Raw genomic sequence first — 20697 nt, 5'->3', positions numbered from 1 at the left:
CTTCAGTCCCAAAACTGCATCGTAGCTTTCTGGGGCTATTCTGCTTTGTCTTTGGAGTATTTTCTATGTTACCAACCTGTCTTCCACACTGTAGCCCTAGTGATCATCCTAAAAACTTATGAGATCAACATTGCTTCTCATAGTTGAATTTTCAGATCTTCTGTAAGGCCCATAATGGGGTTTTCCAAACTTGCTAATCCTAAGAGCCAATTGAGACCTTTTAAAAAATACAGATTCTTGGGCCCCCTCCAGGAGTCCTCTCCTCTAGAGATTCTGATCCAGAAGATCTGAGATGGGACACAGGAATCTGTACTTTCTTTATTTTCTTTTCTTTTTTTTTTTTTTTTTTTTTTTTTTTGCGGTACGCGGGCCACTCACTGTTGTGGCCTCTCCTGTTACGGAGCACAGGCTCTGGACGCACAGGCTCAGCGGCCATGGCTCATAGGCCCAGCCGCTCCGCGGCATATGGTATCTTCCCAGACTGGGGCACAAACCCGTGTTGCTTGCATCGGCAGGTGGACTCTCAACCACTGCGCCACCAGGGAAGCCCGGGAATCTGTACTTTTAATAAGCTGGGAGGTACTCCTGGTGATAGCCAAGCTGGGACAACCCTCACATATAATCCACTCCATGGGTTTGTCCGCTCTACATTGCACAACACACCCCAGCTCTCCAGTGCCCTCTTAACTCATGATCTGAGCTTCCCTACCCTCAAGCTGCCTCATACTTAAGAGGGTCTGTACTTGGCACACTCTTCTCCTGGAACCCCCTTCTCTTCAACTCTAACTACCCCTTACCAAATGCTAAAAGTCTAGCAAAATTGCAAGAATTTGTCCCAATGGTCTCATTTAGGCAGACTACCTTCATCCCAGTGGAGCTTGTCAGCCCATTTCTGTGCAATTAATTATAACATTTTCACATTGTGTTGCAATTTTTGTTTTATGTGTGTCTCTCTCCCAGTAGACTCAGAACCGTTGAGGATAGGAACCATTTCATTTCTCCATTCCCAGCATCTTGCGTAGTTTCTGGGACACGATAGGTGTTCATGAATGCTTGTTGAAATAATAAAAAGGAGAGAGGAAGGCTAGAAAGAACTCTTTTTTAAAAAATAAATTTATTTATTTATTTTTAGCTGCATTGGGTCTTCGTTGCTGCGCACGGGCTTTCTCTAGTTGCGGCGAGCGGGGGCTACTCTGTTGTGGTGCACGGAGTTCTCATTGCGGTGGCTTCTTTTGTTGCGGAGCACAGGCTCTAGGCACGCAGGCTTCAGTAGTTGTGGCGCATGGGCTCAGTAGTTGTGGCTCACGGGCTTAGTTGCTCCGCAACATGTGGGATCTTCCCGGACCAGGGCTTGAACCCGTGTCCCCTGCATTGGCAGGCGGATTCTCAACTATTGCGCTACCAGGGAAGTCCAAGAACTCTTGAATTGTAGTAGGAGTCATAAAAATGTTTTTTTGAGCCCTGAAATGTCTCAGGGACAGGTGGTGGTTAGGAGAGAGGCATGAATAGGGAAGATTCCTGCTGCTGTCCCTTCTCCCTGCCTCTGATTCAACCAAAGTAGTGGTATTTTTTTTATGCAAGGAGAACAGGTATCTTTTATTTTTTAACATCTTTATTGGAGTATAATTGTTTTATAATCTTGTGTTAGTTTCTGCTGTATAACAAAATGAATCAGCTATATGTATGTATATATATATATATATATATATATATATATCCCCTCCCTCTTGCATCTCCCTCCCACCCTCCCTATCCCACACCTCTAGGTGGTCACAAAGCACTGAGCTGATCTCCCTGTGCAATGCAGCTGCTTCCACCTAGCTGTCCGTTTTACATTAGGTAGTGTATATACATCAGTGCTACTCTCTCACTTCATTCCAGCTTACCCTTCCCCCTCCCTGTGTCCTCAAGTCCATTCTCTATGTCTGCGTCTTTTTTTTTTTTTTTTGTGGTACGTGGGCCTCTCACTGTTGTGGCCTCTCCCGTTGTGGAGCACAGGCTCCGGATGCGCAGGCTCAGCGGCCATGGCTCACGGGCCCAGCCGCTCCGCGGCACATGGGATCTTCCCGGATCAGGGCACGAACCCGTGTCCCCTGCATCAGCAGGCGGGACTCTCAACCACTGCGCCACCAGGGAAGCCCCTGTCTGCGTCTTTTTCCTGTCCTCCCCTAGGTTCATTAGAACCATTTTATTTTAAGATTCCATATATATATGTGTTAGCATATGGTATTTGTTTTTCTCTTTCTGACTTACTTCACTTTGTATGACAGACTCTAGGTCCATCCACCTCACTACAGATAACTCAGTTTTGTTTCTTTTTATGGCTGAATAATATTCCATTATCTATATGTGCCACATTTTCTTTATCCATTCATCTGTCAATGGACACTTAGGTTGCTTCCATGTCCTGGCTATTGTAAACAGTGCTGCAATGAACATTCTGGTACATGACTCTTTCTGAATTATGGTTTTCTCAGGGTATATGCCCAGTAGTGGGATTGCTGGGTCGTATGGTAGTTCTATTTGTAGTTTTTTAAGGAACCTCCATACTGTTCTCCATAGTGGCTGTTATCAATTTACATTCCCACCAACAGTGCAAGAGGGTTCCCTTTTCTCCACACCCTCTCCAGCATTTATTGTTTGTAGATTTTTTTAAAAATTATTTATTTATTTGCCTGTGTTGGTTCTTAGTTGCGGCACATGGGATCTTTGTTGCGGTGTGCGGGATTTGTGTGTGTGTGTGTGTGTGTGTGTGTGTGGCATGCGGGCTCCCTGGTTGTGACTTGCTTGCTCAGTAGTTGCAGTGCGTGGGCTTAGTTGCCCCATGGCATGTGGGATCTTAGTTCCCAGACCAGGGATCAAACCCGTGTCCCCTGGATTGGAAGGTGGATTCTTAACCACTGGACCACCAGAGAAGTCCCTGTTTGTAGATTTTTTTTTTTTTTTTTAACGGTACGCGGTCCTCTCTCTGTTGTGGCCTTTCCCATTGCGGAGCACAGGCTCCGGACGCACAGGCTCAGTGGCCATGGTTCACGAGCCTAGCCACTCCACGGCATGTGGGATCCTCCCAGACCGGGGCACAAACCTGCGTCCCCTGCATCAGCAGGCGGACTCTCAACACTGTGCCACCAGGGAAACCCCTGTAGATTTTTTGATGATGGCCATTCTGACCGGTGTGAGGTGATACCTCACTGTAGTTTTGATTTGCATTTCTCTAATGATTAGTGATGTTGAGCATCCTTTCATGTGTTTGTTGGCAATCTGTATATCTTCTTTGGAGAAATGTCTATTTAGGTCTTCTGCCCACTTTTGGATTGGGTTGTTTGTTTTTTTGATATTGAGCTGCATAAGCTGCTTGTATATTTTGGAGATTAAACCTTTGTCACTTGCTTCGTTTGCAAATATTTTCTCCCACTCTGAGGGTTGTCTTTTGGTCCTGTTTATCATTTCCTTTGCTGTGCAAAAGCTTTTAAGTTTCATTAGGTCCCGTTTGTTTATTTTTGTTTTTATTTCCATTTCTCTAGGAGGTGGGTCAAAAATGATCCTCCTGTGACATATGTCATCGAGTGTTCTGCCTATGTTTTCCTCTTAGAGTTTTATAGTGTCTGGCCTTACATTTAGGTATTAATCCATTTTGAATTTACTTTTGTGTATGGTGTTAGGGAGTGTTCTAATTTCATTCTTTTACATGTAGCTGTCCAGTTTTCCCAGCACCACTTATTGAAGAGGCTGTGTTTTCTCCATTGTATACTCTTGCCTCCTTTATCAAAGATAAGGTGACCATATGTGCGTGGGTTTGTCTCTGGGCTTCCTATCCTGTTCCATTAGTCCATATTTCTGTTTTTGTGCCAGTACCATACTGTCTTGATTACTGTAGCTTTGTAGTACAGTCTGAAGTCAGGAAGGCTGATACCTCCAGCTCCATTTTTCTTTCTCAAGATTGCTTTGGCTATTTGGGGTCTTTTGTGTTTCCATGCAAATTGTGAAATTTTTTGTTATAGTTCTGTGAAAAATGCCATTGGTAGTTTGATGGGATTGCGTTGAATCTGTAGATTGCTGTGGGTAATACAGTCATTTTCACATTATTCTTCCAATCCAAGAACATGGTATATCTCTCCATCTGTTTGTATTGTCTTTAATTTCTTTCATCAGTGTCTTATAGTTTTCGGCATACAGGTCTTTTGTCTCCTTAGGTAGGTTTATTCCTAGGTGTTTTATTCTTTTTGTTGCAGTGATAAATGGGAGTGTTTCCTTAATTTCTCCTTCTGTTTTTTCATCATTAGTGTGTAGGAATGCAAGAGATTTCTGTGCATTAATTTTGTATCCTGCTAGTTTACCAAATTCATTGATTAGCTCTAGTAGTTTTCTGGTAGCATCTTTAGGATTGTCTATGTATAGTATCATGTCATCTGCAAACAGTGACAGTTTTACTTCTTCTTTTCCAGTTTGGATTCCTTTTTTTTTTTTTTTTTTTTTTTTTGTGGTACACGGGCCTCTCACTGTCATGGCCTCTCCCGTCTCTCCCGTTGTGGAGCACAGGCTCCGAATGCGCAGGCTCAGCGGCCATGATTCACGGGCCCAGCCGCTCCGCGGCATGTGGGATCTTCTCAGACCGGGGCACGAACCCGTGTCCCCTGCATCGGCAGGCGGATTTTCAACCACTGCGCCACCAGGGAAGCCCCTGGATTCCTTTTATTTCTTTTTCTTCTCTGATTGCTGTGGCTAAGACTTCCAAAACTATGTTGAATAATAGTGGTGAGAGTGTGCAACCTTGTCTTGTTCCTGATCTTAGGGGAAATGGTTTCAGTTTTTCACGAACAATGTTGGCTGTGGGTTTGTCATATATGGCCTTTATTATGTTGAGCTAGGTTCCCTCTGTGCCTACTTTCTGGAGAGTTTTTATCATAAATGTGTGTTGAATTTTGTCAGTAGCTTTTTCTGCATCTACTGAGATTATCATATGGTTTTTAACCTTCAGTTTGTTAATATGGTATATCACATTGATTGATTTGCATATATTGAAGAATCTTTGCATTCCTGGGAGAAACTCCACTTGATCATGGTGTATGATCCTTTTAATGGTGCAATTGGATTCTGTTTGCTAGTGTTTTTTTAAATTTATTTATTTATTTTTAGGTGTGTTGGGTCTTCCATGCTGCATGCAGGACCTCTCTAGTTGCGGTGAGTGGGGGCCACTCTTCGTTGAGGTGCACAGTCTTCTCATTGCTGTGGCTTCTCTTGTTGTGGAACACAGGCTGTAGGCACGTGGGCCTCAGTAGTTGTGGCATGTGGGTTCAGTAGTTGTGGCTCGCGGGCTCTAGAGCACAGGCTCAGCAGTTGTGGAGCATGGGCTTAGTTGCTTCACAGCATGTGGGATCTTCCTGGACCAGGGCTCAAACCCATGTCCCCTGCATTGGCAGGTGTATTCTTAACCACTGCACCACCAGGGAGGCCCTCTGTTTGCTAGTATTTTGTTGAGGATTTTTGCCTCTATGTTCATCAGTGATATTGGCCTATAGTTTTCTTCTTTTGTGAAATCTATGTCAGGTTTTTGTATGAGGGTGATGGTGGCCTCATAGAATGAGTTTGGGAGTGTTCCTCCCTCTGCTGTATTTTGGAAGAGTTTGAGAAGGATAGGTATTAGCTCTTCTCTGAATGTTTGGTAGAATTTGCCTGTGAAGCCATCTGGTCCTGGGCTTTGTTTGTTGGAAGATTTTTAATCACAGTTTCAATTTCAGTGCTTGTGATTGGTCTGTTTATATATTCTATTTCTTCCTGGTTCAGTCTCAGAAGGTTGTGCTTTTCTAAGAATTAGTCTATTTCTTCCTTGTTGTCCGTTTTATTGGCATAGAGTTGATTGTAGTAATCTCTCACAATCCTTCGTATTTCTGCAGTCAGTCATTACTTCTTTTTCATTTCTAATTCTGTTGATTTGAGTCTTCCCCCTTTTTTTCTTGGTGAGTCTGGCTAATGGTTTATCAATTTTGTTTATCTTCTCAAAGAACCAGCTTTTAGTTTTATTGGTCTTTGCTATTGTTTCCTTCATTTCTTTTTCATTTATTTCTGATCTGATCTTTATGATTTCTTTCCTTCTGCTACCTTTGGGGTTTATTTGTTCTTCTTTCTCCAATTGCTTTAGGTGTAAGGTTAGGTTGTTTATTTGAGATTTTTCTTGTTTCTTGAGGTAGGATTGTATTGCTGTAAACTTACCTCTTAGAACTGCTTTTGCTACATCACACAGGTTTTGAGTCATTGTGTTTTCATTTTCATTTGTTTCTAGGTATTTTTTGGTTTCCTCTTTGATTTCTTTAGTGATCTCTTGGTTATTTAGTAGTGTATTGTTTAGCCTCCACGTGATTGTATTGTTTACAGTTTTTTTCTGTAATTGACATCTAGTCTATAGTGTTGTGGTTAGAAAAGATACTCAATATGATTTAAATTTTCTTAAATTTACCAAGGCTTGATTTGTGACCCAGGATATGATCTATCCTAGAGAATGTTCCATGGGCACTTGAGAAGAAAGTGTATTCTGTTGTTTTTGGATGGAATGTCCTATAAATATCAATTAAGTCCATCTTGTGTAATGTATCATTTAAAGCTTGTGTTTCCTTATTTATTTTCATTTTGGATGATCTGTCCATTGGTGAAAGTGGAGTGTTAAAGTCCTCTACTGTTGTGTTACTGTCGATTTCCCCTTTTATGGCTGTTAGCATTTGCCTTATGTATTGAGGTGCTCCTATGTTGGGTGCATAAAGATTTACAATTGTTATATCTTCTTCTTGGATTGATTCCTTAATCATTATGTAGTGTCCTTCTTTGTCTCTTGTAATAGTCTTTATTTTAAAGTCTATTTTGTCTGATCTGAGAATTGCTACTCCAGCTTTCTTCTCATTTCCAGTTGCATGGACTGTCTTTTTACATCCCCTCACCTTCAGTCTGTATGTGTCCCTAGGTCTGAAGTGGGTCTCTTGTAAACAGCATATGTACAGGTCTTGTTTTTGTATCCATTCAGCCAGTCTGTGTCTTTTGTTTGGAACATTGAATCAATTTACATTTAAGGTAAATATCGATATGTATGTTCCTATTACCATTTTCTTAATTGTTTTGGGTTTGTTTTTGTAGGTCTTTTCCTTCTCTTGTGTTTCCTGCCTAGAGAAGTTCCTTTAGCATTTGTTGTAAAGCTGCTTTGGTAGTGCTGAATTCTCTTAGTTTTTGCTTGTCTGTAAAGGTTTTAACTTCTCCATCAGATCTGAATGAGATCCTTGCTGGGTAGAGTAATCTTGGTTGTAGGTTTTTCCCTTTCATCACGTTAAATATGTCCTGCCCCTCCCTTCTGACTTGCAGAGTCTCTGCTGAAAGATCAGCTGTTAACTTTATGGGGATTCCCTTGTATGTTATTTATTGCTTTTCCCTTGCTGCTTTTAATATTTTTTCTTTGTATTTAATATTTGTTAGTTTGATAAATATGTGTCTTGGCATGTTTCTCCTTGGATTTATCCTATATGGGGCTCTCTGCGCTTCCTGGAGTTGATTGACTATTTCCTTTCCCGTGTTAGGGAAGTTTTCAACTATAATCTCTTCAAATATTTTCTCAGGCTCTTTCTTTGTCTCTTCTTCTGGGACCCCTGTAATTGGAATGTTGGTGTGTTTAATGTTCTCCCAGAGGTCTCTGAGACTGTCCTCAATTCTTTTCATTCTTTTTTCTTTATTCTGCTCTGTGGTAGTTACTTCCACTATTTTAGGTTCCAGGTCACTTATCCATTCCTCTGCCTCAGTTATTCTGCTACTGATTCCTTCTAGAGAATTTTAAATTTCATTTATTGTGTTGTTCATTATTGTTTGTTTGCTCTGTAGTTCTTCCTGGTCCTTGTTAAATGTTGTTGTATTTTCTCCATTTTATTTCCAAGATTTTGGATCATCTTTACTATCATTATTCTGAATTCTTTTTCAGGAAGGCTTCCTATTTCCTCTTCATTTGTTTAGTCTGGTGGGTTTTTACCTTGCTCCTTCATGTGTTGCATATTTTTCTGTCTTCTCATTTTGTTTAACTTACTGTGTTTGGGGCCTCCTTTTCGCAGGCTGCAGATTTGTAGTTCCCATTGTTTTTGGTGTCTGCCCCCATTGGGTGAGGTTGGTTCAGTGGCTTGTGTAGGCTTCCTGGTGGAGGGGACTGGTGCCTCTGTTCTGTGGGGTGAGGCTGGATCTTGTCTTTCTATTGGGCATGGCCACATACAGTGGTGCGTTTTGTGATGTCTGTGAGCTTAGTATGATTTTAGGCAGCCTCTGTGCTAATGGCTGGGTTTATGTTCCTGTCTTGCTAGTTGTTGGACGCATGGGGCGTCCAGCACTGCGGCTTGCTGGCCGTTGGGTGGAGCTGTGTCTTAGCATTGAGACAGAGATCTCTGGGAGAGCTCTCGCCAATTGATATTACATGGGGCCCAGAGGTCTCTGGTGGTCCAGTGTCCTGAACTTGTCTCTTCTACCTCAGAGGCTCAGCCCTGACACCAGGCTGGAGCACCAAGACCCTGTCAGCAACATGGCTCGGAAGAAAAGGGAGAAAAAGAAAGAAAAATAAGTAAATAAATAAATAAAATTATTAAAATTTAAAAAAAATTTTAAAAAGAGTGCAACTATACCAATAAACACAAATCCACCAGTGATAACAAGTGCTAAAAACTATACTAAGATAAACATAAAAATCAGAAACAAATCAGTCACAGACAGAAAACCCACGTCTACAGTTGCTTCCAAAGTCCACTGCCTCAATTTTGGGATGATTCATTTTCTAGTCAGATATTCCACAGATGTAGGGTACATCAAGTTGATTGTGGGGATTTAATCCACTGCTCCTGAGGCTGCATGGAGAAATTTCCATTTCTCTCCTTTGTTTGCACAAAGTAGCTATATTTTTAAATTTTTCATGTGTTGGTGAATAGTGTAAGGTCTTGTTGTAAAAAAGGGAAAAGTTGATACTAAAAATAAATTTGAAAACCACATCACTCATTTGCCTTAATGAAACCCCTTTATGCATTTCTACTCTCTGTGATTTAGAATGAAGTGGGAAAACTGGAGGAACTTGAGAAATAAAGCCAAGGATCTAAATTGGAAAATGCATCTGTGAGGAAATTATAATAGAAAGTTCCTAATCTGTTGGGTTGTACAGTGTAGTATGGCCTTGGGGCTACTTGCTGTTTTCAAACACCTGGGGGTGATCATGAGAGAGATGCTAAGTAGTTGGCATCCATCTCCACAGAGGCCCAATTTAGAAACATGAAGATTAAATTGAAAGAGTTGGGAGAATTCCTTTGCATTTATTTGAGGCATGTGCTTATATTTCCAAACCAGAGTCTTCAGGAAATAACCTCCCTAAGGATTAAAGACTTCGCCTCTGCCTCAGTGCCTGGCATAGACTAGCACCTCATTGTTGGTCACCAAACATTTGCTGTAGGCATGCATGAATTACCATCAATGGAGAAGTGTATGAAATGCAGTACCACCCAGGAATTAGAACTCTCATAAAAGCAAGTGATCTTAAAATTAAGACTCTATTAGACTTGTCACAGATTCAAATTATGGATTTCATTTGTAAGAACTTGCTCAATAATATGAAATTAATGTAACTTCATATACTGTTCATGCATAGCTCATCATAAAGACAAGTAAATGTAGAGCAGTTCTCTCATAACATTGCTTATTGAAGAATAAGAATTTAACCATCTCTTTTTTCTCTTGAAATAATTAGAGTTTTCTTACCCAGAGTATTAGGAGAAAAACTGACCCGTTGCTCTCATATAGAGGTATGGATGTTTGTAAAATCTCATAAATAAATTTTTTTCTTTGGCCACAGTTCGTTTCACACTTGTGGGATTTATGAAAAGGAGTCGTGCCTCTGGTTGGCAAATAGATTCACTCAGCATTTATCAAATTGTATTTGTACAGATTCCATCGCCTTATGCAAAGGCAGGTTGTGGAGTCAAAAGTCACCTGTCCCATTGGTACTTAAACATATAACAACATTTTAAGCCTCTGAGAAGTCCTAGAGGGTAGAAACCTTTCTGTGTTTAATGCAGTATTTCCCAGCAATATTGACCACTTCTTTTGCAGAACAGCTGTTGCCAAATTGGGAAACATTGGGTGGATATTTGCCTTCAGATAGTTTGAATGTTAACAGAAAGCAGCATTTATTTCATACCCATTGGTGAAGCCAGCAAAACAGGAAGTAATTCAATTTGTACCTAGAGCCCTTTGAAATGAAACAAACAGACAAAAAAAACCCCAGTTATTTTCAGTCTCACAAACTGTGAAGAAAGCCAGGTGATACCAGGAGTGTGAAAGGTTCTAGGAAATGTGAAGCTCAGCTGGGCACTGGGAGAACCACCTTAGGGGTCTCCTTTTACTGTTGAGGAGAAAGAGAAGTTCTTGGGTTCTCATAGGGCCAGCAATACTGTCTACCCTAGAATTTGTTTTATCTACCCTTTTTTCTTTGAATCAGAGCTTGGTGTAGCCCCTCTGAATAGCACCCCTTTCTCTAGTTTGGTAACAAGAAGCTCCAAATGGCAGCCTGCTTGGTAGATGTCTGTGCATGAGAGATTCACTGAGAGAGGTAATGTGAGAGCAGTTGTATGTCTTCCTTCCAAAGAAGAGAACAGAAGTAATGATAAATTCTCTTGAAAAGGCATAAACTTCTTAAAATTTTTTATTTTCATCTATCAAGTTAACAACTAATTGAGTGGTTGTTATATGCATTTATATGTATTAAGATGGATCAACTTCCATAACAGTTAGAAAAATTCATAACAGCTCAAACACAATAGAAATGTATTTCTTGTATAATGATACCAGCTGGGTGAATTTGCAGTAACTAGGGTGGGACTCATCCATCCAATCATTCAGTGACTCAGACTAATAAATACTCTGTGAACGCCAGTACATGACCCCAACGTTGCCCTGGGGGGTCATCTCCACTCTAGGCATCTGAAAGGGGAAAGAGCATGAAGACAAACATGTAATCAGTGTTTAGGGCTAAGCCAAGAAGTGGTGTACATCACTTCTATCTGCATTCAGAGTCTAGAGCTCATTATATGGCCACACCCAACTATAAGGGAGGCTGAGAAGTATAGTCTATCTGCCTGCCCAAGAAGAAAAAGAGAACATGGATTTTAGTGAGTAGCTGGGAGACTTTGACTGCCACAACATGCTTGATGTTTCTCAGTCTTTATCCACCAAGTTAGAAGGTTGGTTTGTCCTGACCATCTTGTTTGCTCACTGTTGGCTCATCAATGTTTCTGCATAGTATGATGGTGATGCTACCCATCCAGTTTATGGTGACCTTTGTCAGCAGACTTCCACACACCACACAGTAATTCTTCAGGGAACTTCCACCTTCTTTCATTCAACATGTATTGAGCACCTATTGTAGGTTAGCCTGTCTCTTGGAAGTACTAGAGATACAGCAGTAAACAAACGTCCTTATTATTAGGAAGCTTATTCTCTAATGTAAGAGAAAGACAATAAAGAAAGAAAATAATTAGTTTGTGCCAAGTGCTGAAAAGGAGAGAGAGGGTATGGGAGGGGAGGGGTATTGCTCTTGCTAACATCATTGTAGTTGGCTTCCCTGGGAAACTGGCATTTGAACGAGCCATTTGGGCTGAAAGAACAGTATTCCAGGCAGAGGTAACAGCATGTGCAAAAGTCCTAAGGCAAGAAGGAGCTTGGCTTGTTCAAGAAACTTGTATCTAGGAGAACAGTGTATATGGAGAATAGCAAGCAAGAAAGGCTCTTGTGAGATGGGGCTATAAAGATACACTGAATGTTCCACACAAGGCCTTGGAGACCTTAGAGTTCTGATTTTTTTTTTAACCTCTTTATTGGAGTATAATTGCTTTACAATGGTGTGTTAGTCTCTGCTTTATAACAAAGTGAATCAGCTATACATATCCATATATCCCCATATCTCTTCCCTCTTGCGTCTCCCTCCCTCCTACCCTCCCTATCCCACTGCTCTAGGTGATCACAAAGCACCGAGCTGATCTCCCTGTGCTATGCGGCTGCTTCCCACTAGCTATTGATTTTACATTTAGTAGTGTATATATGTCCATGCCACTCTCTCAATTTGTCCCAGCTTATTACCCTTTCCCCTCCCCATGTCCTTAAGTCCATTCTCTAGTACTTCTGCGTCTTTATTCCTGTCCTGTCCCTAGGTTCTTCATAACCATTTTTTTTGTTCTTAGATTCCATATATATGTGTTAACGTATGGTATTTTTATTTTATCTGAGAGCAAGAGTAAGCCATGAAAAAGTTTGCTGTTGTTTGATTTTGCAACAGGTTTATTAGATACAATTCACACACTATAGAATTCATCCATTCAAAGGGTACAATTCAGTGGCTTTTAGTATATTGGAGTTGTACAAACTTTACCACAGTCAATTTTAAAACATTTTCTTCACTCCCAAGAGAAATTCCATACCCTTTACAAGTCACCTCATTTTCTGCCAAATCCCCAGCCCTAAGCAACCACTAATCTATTTTCTGTTCCTATATTTTTGCCTATTCTGGACATTTCATAGAAATGGGGTCATACAATATGTGGTCTTTTGTGTCTGGCTTCTATCACTCAGCATGATGTTTTTGAAATTCATCTACATTGTAGTGTATATCAGTACATCATTCCTTTTATGGCTAAATAATAACCTATTGTATGGATATACCTACCATATTTTATTTATCTATTCATTTGTTGTTGGATATTTTGGTGGTTTTCATCTTCTGGCTGTTATGAAAAATGCTGCTATGAATGTTCATGTACTTTTTTGGGTGGCTATATATTTTCATTTCTCTTGGATATATACTTAAGGATGGAATTGGTGGGTCATAAACTATGTTTAACCTTTTGAGGAACCACCAGACTGTTTTCCAAAGTGGCTGCACCATTTTACATTCCCACCAACATTATATGGTGGTTCCAATTTCTCCACCTCCTTGTCTACTTGTTATTATCTGTCTTTGTGTGTGTGTGTGTGTGGTACACGGGCCTCTCACTGTTGTGGCCTCTCCTGTTGCGGAGCACAGGCTCCGGATGCACAGGCTCAGCAGCCATGGCTCACGGGCCCAGCCACTCCGCGGCATGTGGGATCTTCCCGGACCGGAGCACGAACCCATGTCCCCTCGGCAGGCGGATTCTCAACCACTGCACCACCAGAGAAGCCCTATCTGTCTTTTTGATGAAAGTCATTCTAGTGGAAGTGAAGTAGCGCCCCCATTGTGGTTTTGATTTGCATTTCCCTAATGGCTAATGATGTTGAACACCTTTTCATATCCTTATTGTCTATTTGTTTATCTTCGATGTAGAAATGTCTATTCGTTCTTTTATTATTGAGTTGTAAGAGTTCTTTATAAATTCTAGCTACAAGTCCCTTATCAGATATATTATTTGAAAATATTTTCTTCCATTCAGTGGATTACCTTTCCCTTTCTTGATGATGTCCTTTGAAACACAAAAGTTTCTAATTTTAATAAAGTCCAACTTACCTATTTTTTTCTTTCATTGCTTGTGCTTTTAGTATTCTAGTCCTATCTAAGAAACCATTGCTTAATCCAAAGTCATGAAGATTTATGCTTATGTTTTCTTTAACAAGTTATATAGTTTTCACTCATACATGTATATCTATAATCCATTTTTAATTAATTTTTACATATGGCATGAAATAGAGGTTCAACTTGATTCTTTTGCATGTGGATTTCCAATTGTCCCAGCATCACTTATTAAAAATATTCTTTCCTTCATTGAATTGTCTTGATACCTTTGTATAAAAAATCACTTTGACCACATGAAAAAGTTTTTAATATGGGAGGTAGTGTAATCTGATTCACATTTTAAAAGGATCAATCTCTCTGAAGAATGAATTTTAGAGAGGCAAAAAGGGAAATAGATCAGCTGGGAAGTTGTTATAATACTCCCAGCTACAGTCCAGTAGTAGCCTAGTCTAGTGGTAGGTAGTGAAAGAGATGGAGAGACTTTTAAAGTTTCAAGATTATACTTTTGAGAGAAAATTGATTCAACTGAATGTCCTTTTTTCCACTTTCCACTTGTCCATATGACAACCATCATTTTTACTTTTCCTAGTTACATTTTCTTTCAGATGGTCTTGAGAATTTTTCCTGATGTTTTTGGATGTCTTTTTTTTCTAAACTTTACCCGTATGTTCTTATTTCCTGTTTCTCTGTTAACCTTCAACTCTCCATTACTAAAACTACAGATTTTTTTGTATCCGCACCTGTTGTTTTCTCCTTAACTCTCTCCTGGATTCTCAAAATTCCCTGAGTAGGTGGGAACCTTTTTTTCCTTTACCCATTATTTTATCTCCACTGTCTTCAATCTCTCCCCTTCTACTAACATTTTCCCATTAGATGTAAATGTTCTTAGGTGTGTCCCATCTTTTTTTGAAGTCAGGTTTATTGAACTGCAATTTACATATAGTAAAATTCACCCTTTTTAATGCATAGTTTGATGAGTTTTCACAAATTTATAGTTGTGAAACCACTACCATAGTCAAGAAACAGACATTTCATCACCTCAGAAAATTCCCTTATATACCTTTGCAGTCAAACCCCTGCCCTCCTTCCTCAGTCTTGGCAATTTCTGATGTGATTTCTGTTCCTATAATTTTACATTTCTAGAATGTACTATAATTGGAGACATACAGTATATTGTATTGTGTGATTGACTTCTTTCACTTAGCATAATGCCTTTGAGATTTCATCCATATTGTTACAAATCTTAGTAGTTTGCTCTTTTTATTACGAAGTAATATTCCATTGTATGGGTATACCATACAATGGTATATCTGTCTGTTCATCTCCTGATGAACATTTGGGTTCTTTACAGTTTCTAGCAATTATGAATAAAACTGCAATGAACATTCACAATCAGGTCTTTGTGTGGACATATGTTTTTATTTTTTCTTAGTCAATACCTAGGAGTAAAATTGTTGGGTCATATAGTAAGTGCATGTTTGACTTTATAAGAAACTGTCAGGCTGTTTTCCAAAGTGGCTGTACCATTTCACATTCTCCTCAACAGATTATTAGAGTTCTAGTTGCTCTACATTCTTGCCAATCCTTGGTATATTCAGTCTTTAATTTTAGCCATTCTAGTACATGTGTAGTGGTATCTCACTGTGCTTTTAATTTACGTTTCTCTAGTTACTAATAATGTTTTCTTGAGGTTATTTTCCATCCCTGTATATTCTTTGGTGAAGGGTCTGTTCAGATTTTTTGGTCCATTTTTTGAGTTGTTATTTATTATTGCGTCTGAGCTTACTTTATATGTTCTCAATACAGTCCTTTCTTAGGTGAGTGTAAATATTTTCTTCCACTCTCTAGCTTGTCTTTTCATTTGCCTATCAGTGTCTTTCAAAGAGAAGATGGTTTTAATTTTATAAAGTCCAATTTATCATTTTGTGAGTCATGTTATATGCTTAATAATCTGAGATCACAAAGATTTTTCTACTGTGTGCTAAATATGGAAAAACAAATGTGAACAAGATACACGAAGGTACTTGTCTCATTTTTCTTGTGTGTATTCTTATAGTTTTAGCTCTTATATTTAGGTCTATGATAAATTCAAGTTCATTTCTTATAGGCAAGATCAAGGTTTAATTTTTTATATGGATTGTTCACCATTTCTTGAAACTGCTGTGCTCCCTTACTGAATTTTGATACTTTTATTGAAAATTAATTGAATATATGTGGGTTACCCCATGTTTAAACAAAGACCTCACTCAACTCAACATGCCCATTTAACTAAAAGTTTATCACTTCCACATATTCACCTCTTCAAAGAGTGGTCTAGAGTCACTGTTTCTGCTTTCTTATTTCTTACTCCTCACACTAGCCTCTTTCACTATCTTTCCTCAAAAACGGTTCTTGCCAGAATCACCAGTGATATCTATTTTAACATCCGGTGGACACTGTTGTATTGTTGTCTCATGTGATTCTCAGTGCCCTTGGGCCTCCTTGACCCCTCCCTCCTCTTTCAGACACTTTTTTCCCTTAACTAACGTAGCATCCTACCATTCTTCTTATTTTTCTTCTGTTTTTCTATTTGTCCCTACATGTCTACTTGGCTAGTTCTTCTTCTTTTACCTGTTTCTTAATTATCAATGTCCCTCAGGATTCTGACCAAAGCCCCTTTTTCTTCTTGTTCTGTGCATATTCCGTGCTTATTACCATCTAATCCGCTGGCTGAAGCATCTCAAATTTATATTTGCCAGATTTATAAAAGCCAGATATTTTCTGAGCTTCATTTCTGCACATTTAACTGCCTAGGAAGTTAAGCTCTAGGAAGGACCATGAGCTCTAGGAAGAAAAGTGCCCTATATATATTGTGTTCACATTTGTGTTCCTGTGTTTAGCACAGAGAACTTAATAATTTGTTGACTAAATGAACAAATGAATATGTGAACAAAGCAAACTGTGCAGCTGATATTATAACATATCTTATAATTCTGGTACAGTATTTTAGTATTGGCCCTTTTACTGATACCTAATATGTGTAATGAGTACATGACTCTGGGCACAGGAGAAGCAAATTACTTTTAGAATCACATACTTTGTCTTTGCCATGGCTCAGTTTTCCTGTTACAATTGGTAGAGAACCTTGGGATGAGGAGATGAGAATGAGATCCTAGTCAGGGGCAGGAAGGAGATAAGAGAGCAAGGAAACATTTCTCCAGAATGTTGCAAACACTGTTTCTAAAGTTTTTCAGTCCAATAATTTCCTTCAAGAATTAACCTGTATTGTTTGAGGAATAAAATATCTTAATGGCCCTATTAAATTCTGATTATAGCTTTAATTACAGTACATTATTTCTTTTTAACTTTTCACCTAAACTTTTGTAAGTCCCTGTAACATTTTTTCTTGGCTCTAAAATGATTCTCAAAAATTGTATAGGAAGATGTAAACTGGGTAATGTAGACTCTTTCAGACCTAGTGTGGTGAATATTGTTATGATGATCTGAGTGTTCACATCAAAGAATGTATATGCTTCTTATGGACTTACTGTTACGCCCAGAGCTTTGAGGGTATTTGGGAAAAATACAAGACATAATCCTCATTGCTGCCCTCAGGGAGCCACACAGCTTTAGGAAGATAAGAGCCACGAGTGGCAAGTAAACAGCAACACCTGTGAAGCAGTTTGTAGTCTCTATTGCATGTTGCTTGGCAAGAAAGATAGTCTCCTGCCACTAGACATGTACATTTAGCCTTGCCTGTCACTGTGGGCTGTCCTGAAAGTGTTTAGGGTTTCTCTGTAAATGCCCTTTTTATTTGTTCTTGAGCATGCAGTCCCTTACATTTCTCTGTCTCTCTCTCCTACATTTCAGTGAGCGGTTTCTGGTGAGACTGAACAAGAATGGTGGGCCAAGGAACCCAGAGAAGATAGAACGAATGTGTGCCCTTTTTACAGTATGTGCAAATTCTCTTTCCCTTCTCTGCTGTTGACTCTAACTAGGGGCCTGCTATGTGGATATTGTTGCCCTGGAAACAAGCATTTATTCTTATTTCCCCCAACACTGGTGAGAATAGAACTTGATTTATGTGTCTATCAGGTTTTAATGGAATATTTAAGAAAACTGAAATTAGCTTCAGTTTTTAACTGAATTTATTAAAGAAATATAATCAAGTACCTTTTACTGATGTACATTTTAGAAACTATTTAATATAATAGACACATAAAATTTGAGGAAAGTCTTTCTTACAATTCTTCTTCAAGGCCACTGGGAATTTCTCTGATGTGTAAGTATGGTTTCTCTAAAGGCACCCACCAATTTTACAGCTCTGCAGTTTTTTAATGAGTTTATATAAAGAGAGACAAACTAAGTAGTCCTCCTCTTTCAAATACCAAACAGAGTCTTTTCGTGCCATGATTCATACTTCAGTTTTTTCTACATAACCATGCTGTTATTGTGGTCTCTGAGCTCATGGACTCATCAGCTCAGAGAAGGCTTGGTAACCTGCTTACTGAAAAGTGCTAAGCCTCACAATACCACATTGCCTTGTGTATTCTTCAAGCTGACTCTGATTTACTAAATTCTTTTTTTACCCAGTTATAAAATTTAACTGCCCAGCTTTATTTATTTCAGTTAATTTATTTGCTGAAGAAGAAAATAAGACCGTGTCACAATTTTAAACCACTTTTGATTATCATGGGTTCTTTGATGTGCTTCAGTGATACTGAGATACATCAAAACCTGTTGAGTGCAGGGAGGTGTGATGGTGTCACAGTGCCACTGCCCTCGTTTGTGGTGCATGATTGATAGGTGACAGTCAGGTGTCTCAAACCTTATGGTGTGCCTCTTAAACACAAATGGGATTTATCTAGGGCTCTGATATGTGACTTTCTCTGAAAGATAAAATTGGATTTGTTTACGTGACTTTTTTTGGTCATTTACTACAACTTTATCAAAATCTCAAATGATGTTACTACAGAATCAGAAGTCACTTTTACAGGAATAACTTTTATTGAAATTGCTTCAGATATGAAGGATTTACAAATCTAGCTAAGCTAACATGAAGTTTCATACATCTTTGAGCTCAGCATTCAAAGCTTAGGAGATAATACAGGAAGAAAAAGCAGGAACAGCAGATCCAGGAAGATGGCTAAGGGAATTGAGATGGTTTAGTCTGGAAAGATCAGTGCTCTCTCTTCAACAGGAGAACAAGGGAAAGAGTCCAAATTGCAGGTAATGGGATGTAGGTTAGAATATTGGGGGAGAGCATCTGAAGTGAGACTACCTGAACACTGAACTGGTTCTCTGGGGCCACCTTCCTGAAACAGGATTAGAATGATATGAGACACCCATATGTTTAGAATGTCTCAGTGACCTTAGGAGTCTTTTATAGATCCTCGTGCTCTGATGTTGTTTGGTTAAAGCAGCAAAAGAAATGATCGATTCCTTGTTCTTTGGCACTGTGGGAACAGAGCTCTGTGTGTGTGTGTGTGTGCGTGCTTGTACTTGAATGTGATGAGTGCAGTCCTTGTCTCTTGAAAAATGAACTTAATTATGATATTTGAATGTAATTATACAGTAAATCAAAATTTTCATTTAACAGCATTTTAATTATCTATAGGGGCCTAGAGGCCTAGGCTGTAGCTCCAGCTTTATAAATCAGAGATGCACGTAACACTTATGACATGCTCTTGTTCTGCCACAATGGGAAGGCACAAGGCTGCTAAAAATACCCACTTTTGTAGTTCCCTTTGCAGTACAGCCCTGGATCTTTTTTTAAAGATTTCCCCAAAAAATGATTTGAGGAATTTTTTTCAAAACCTAGAATATTTTTGAACAAGATTGTTCTAGCCAGGATTTTCATGTTTTACTTTAAGCTTATACGAAATAATAATTTTGGTGGAAACTAATTTCTGACTCTCTAAGACCTGAGTTCGTCCTGTGGGCCAAAGGAGTTTTCCAGATTGGCATATGCGTTACAGAGTTTTCGAGTAAATGCAAGAAAATGCAGGTACAGCTGTGGTCAGTGCCAGCATGTTAGCTTACCTTAGCATCAAGGAAAGGGAACCATACAAATGGAGCAGTTTTGCAGGGTTACTCAGGCTGACTTCAGAGCCACATTACAGACAGTCACATTATCCATGCACAATCTTGCTCTTGGTAAATCCTGTTTTTTTCTGACTATGTTAGATTTCAGAGCTTCCTATGCAGGAAGATTTTATCCAAGAAGGAGGTGTTTCATATTTATGTAAATGTCTAATACAGTGAGGATTTTGATGACTTTCATGATTAACAATGGCTGTGTGGTATGAGCATTGAGAGAGCATGTCTGTGTATTTACTACTTAATAGATATCCATTGCCTTGCACAGAGTGCCTGGCAAATACTAATGATTTGTTACATAAATAAATGAATACATGTTTATTTTATATTATAGTTGAGTGATCAGCTCAGAGAATGAACTTGTGTTGTTTTCCCTGCATTAATTGGCATCACATTTTTTACATTTACTTTTTCACATTTCAAAATAGAATTTTAGGTAGTGCTTTCTTGGAATTAAGAATGAATTTAATTATTAGTGCAATAACATCATTTATTAAAATACTACCTCCTTTTCTGCAGCGTAAGAGTGAATAAATTGGCTGTGTTTTATATTTGTAAATCCTATTATCTCTGCAGAAAAAGGGTAGTCCAGGCACAGGAAAGTGAATTGACTTTTCCATGTTTCAGATGAAATATTAGTAACTGAGTCAAGATGCTGATCCCTGAGTCACGTCCTTTCTACCCACCAGGTAGTTGGGAACCTGCTTCCTAGTTATGTAGGATTGGAGAGTAAGGTCCAGTGAGTAAATCTAAATTCAAACCCTGCTCACCAGATGAATGGTGGGTGAGTTACTTCTCTTCCCACCTTGGTTTTACAGGTCTTGTGATATAACTCTATGGTAACTGTTTAACCATGCTCATATCTAATAAGATAGCCTTTACACTGAATTTTGACACTGAAATTATGTGGAACTCACAAATAATAATTTTACTTAAAATATTTTCTGGTACTGATTATTATCATATTTTTATTGACCTCAAATAAATACCACAGAATGTTCTGGGTACCATGTACAACATGGTAAGAAAGAGCCCCTACCCAGCCATTTAGAAAATACTATAAATTACATTTTAGGCTTCTTCCT

General features: G+C 39.0%; 1 protein-coding gene across 9 annotated transcripts in view; it reads left to right on the top strand.

The window, feature by feature from the left end:
• DOCK3 (dedicator of cytokinesis 3) overlaps positions 1–20697 on the top strand; it is a 445236-nt gene that overhangs the window by 281763 nt on the left and 142776 nt on the right. For all 9 annotated transcript variants that reach the window (XM_067044062.1, XM_067044064.1, XM_067044059.1 and 6 more), the window contains exon 10: positions 17384–17465. In XM_067044062.1, coding sequence (XP_066900163.1) covers positions 17384–17465 — 82 coding nt within the window. The remainder of the gene's footprint in view (positions 1–17383; positions 17466–20697) is intronic.

This window comes from Kogia breviceps, chromosome 10 (genome assembly GCF_026419965.1).
Source record: "Kogia breviceps isolate mKogBre1 chromosome 10, mKogBre1 haplotype 1, whole genome shotgun sequence".
Taxonomy (NCBI): Eukaryota; Metazoa; Chordata; class Mammalia; order Artiodactyla; family Physeteridae; genus Kogia; species Kogia breviceps.
This window is presented reverse-complemented; position numbering and strand designations above follow the sequence as displayed.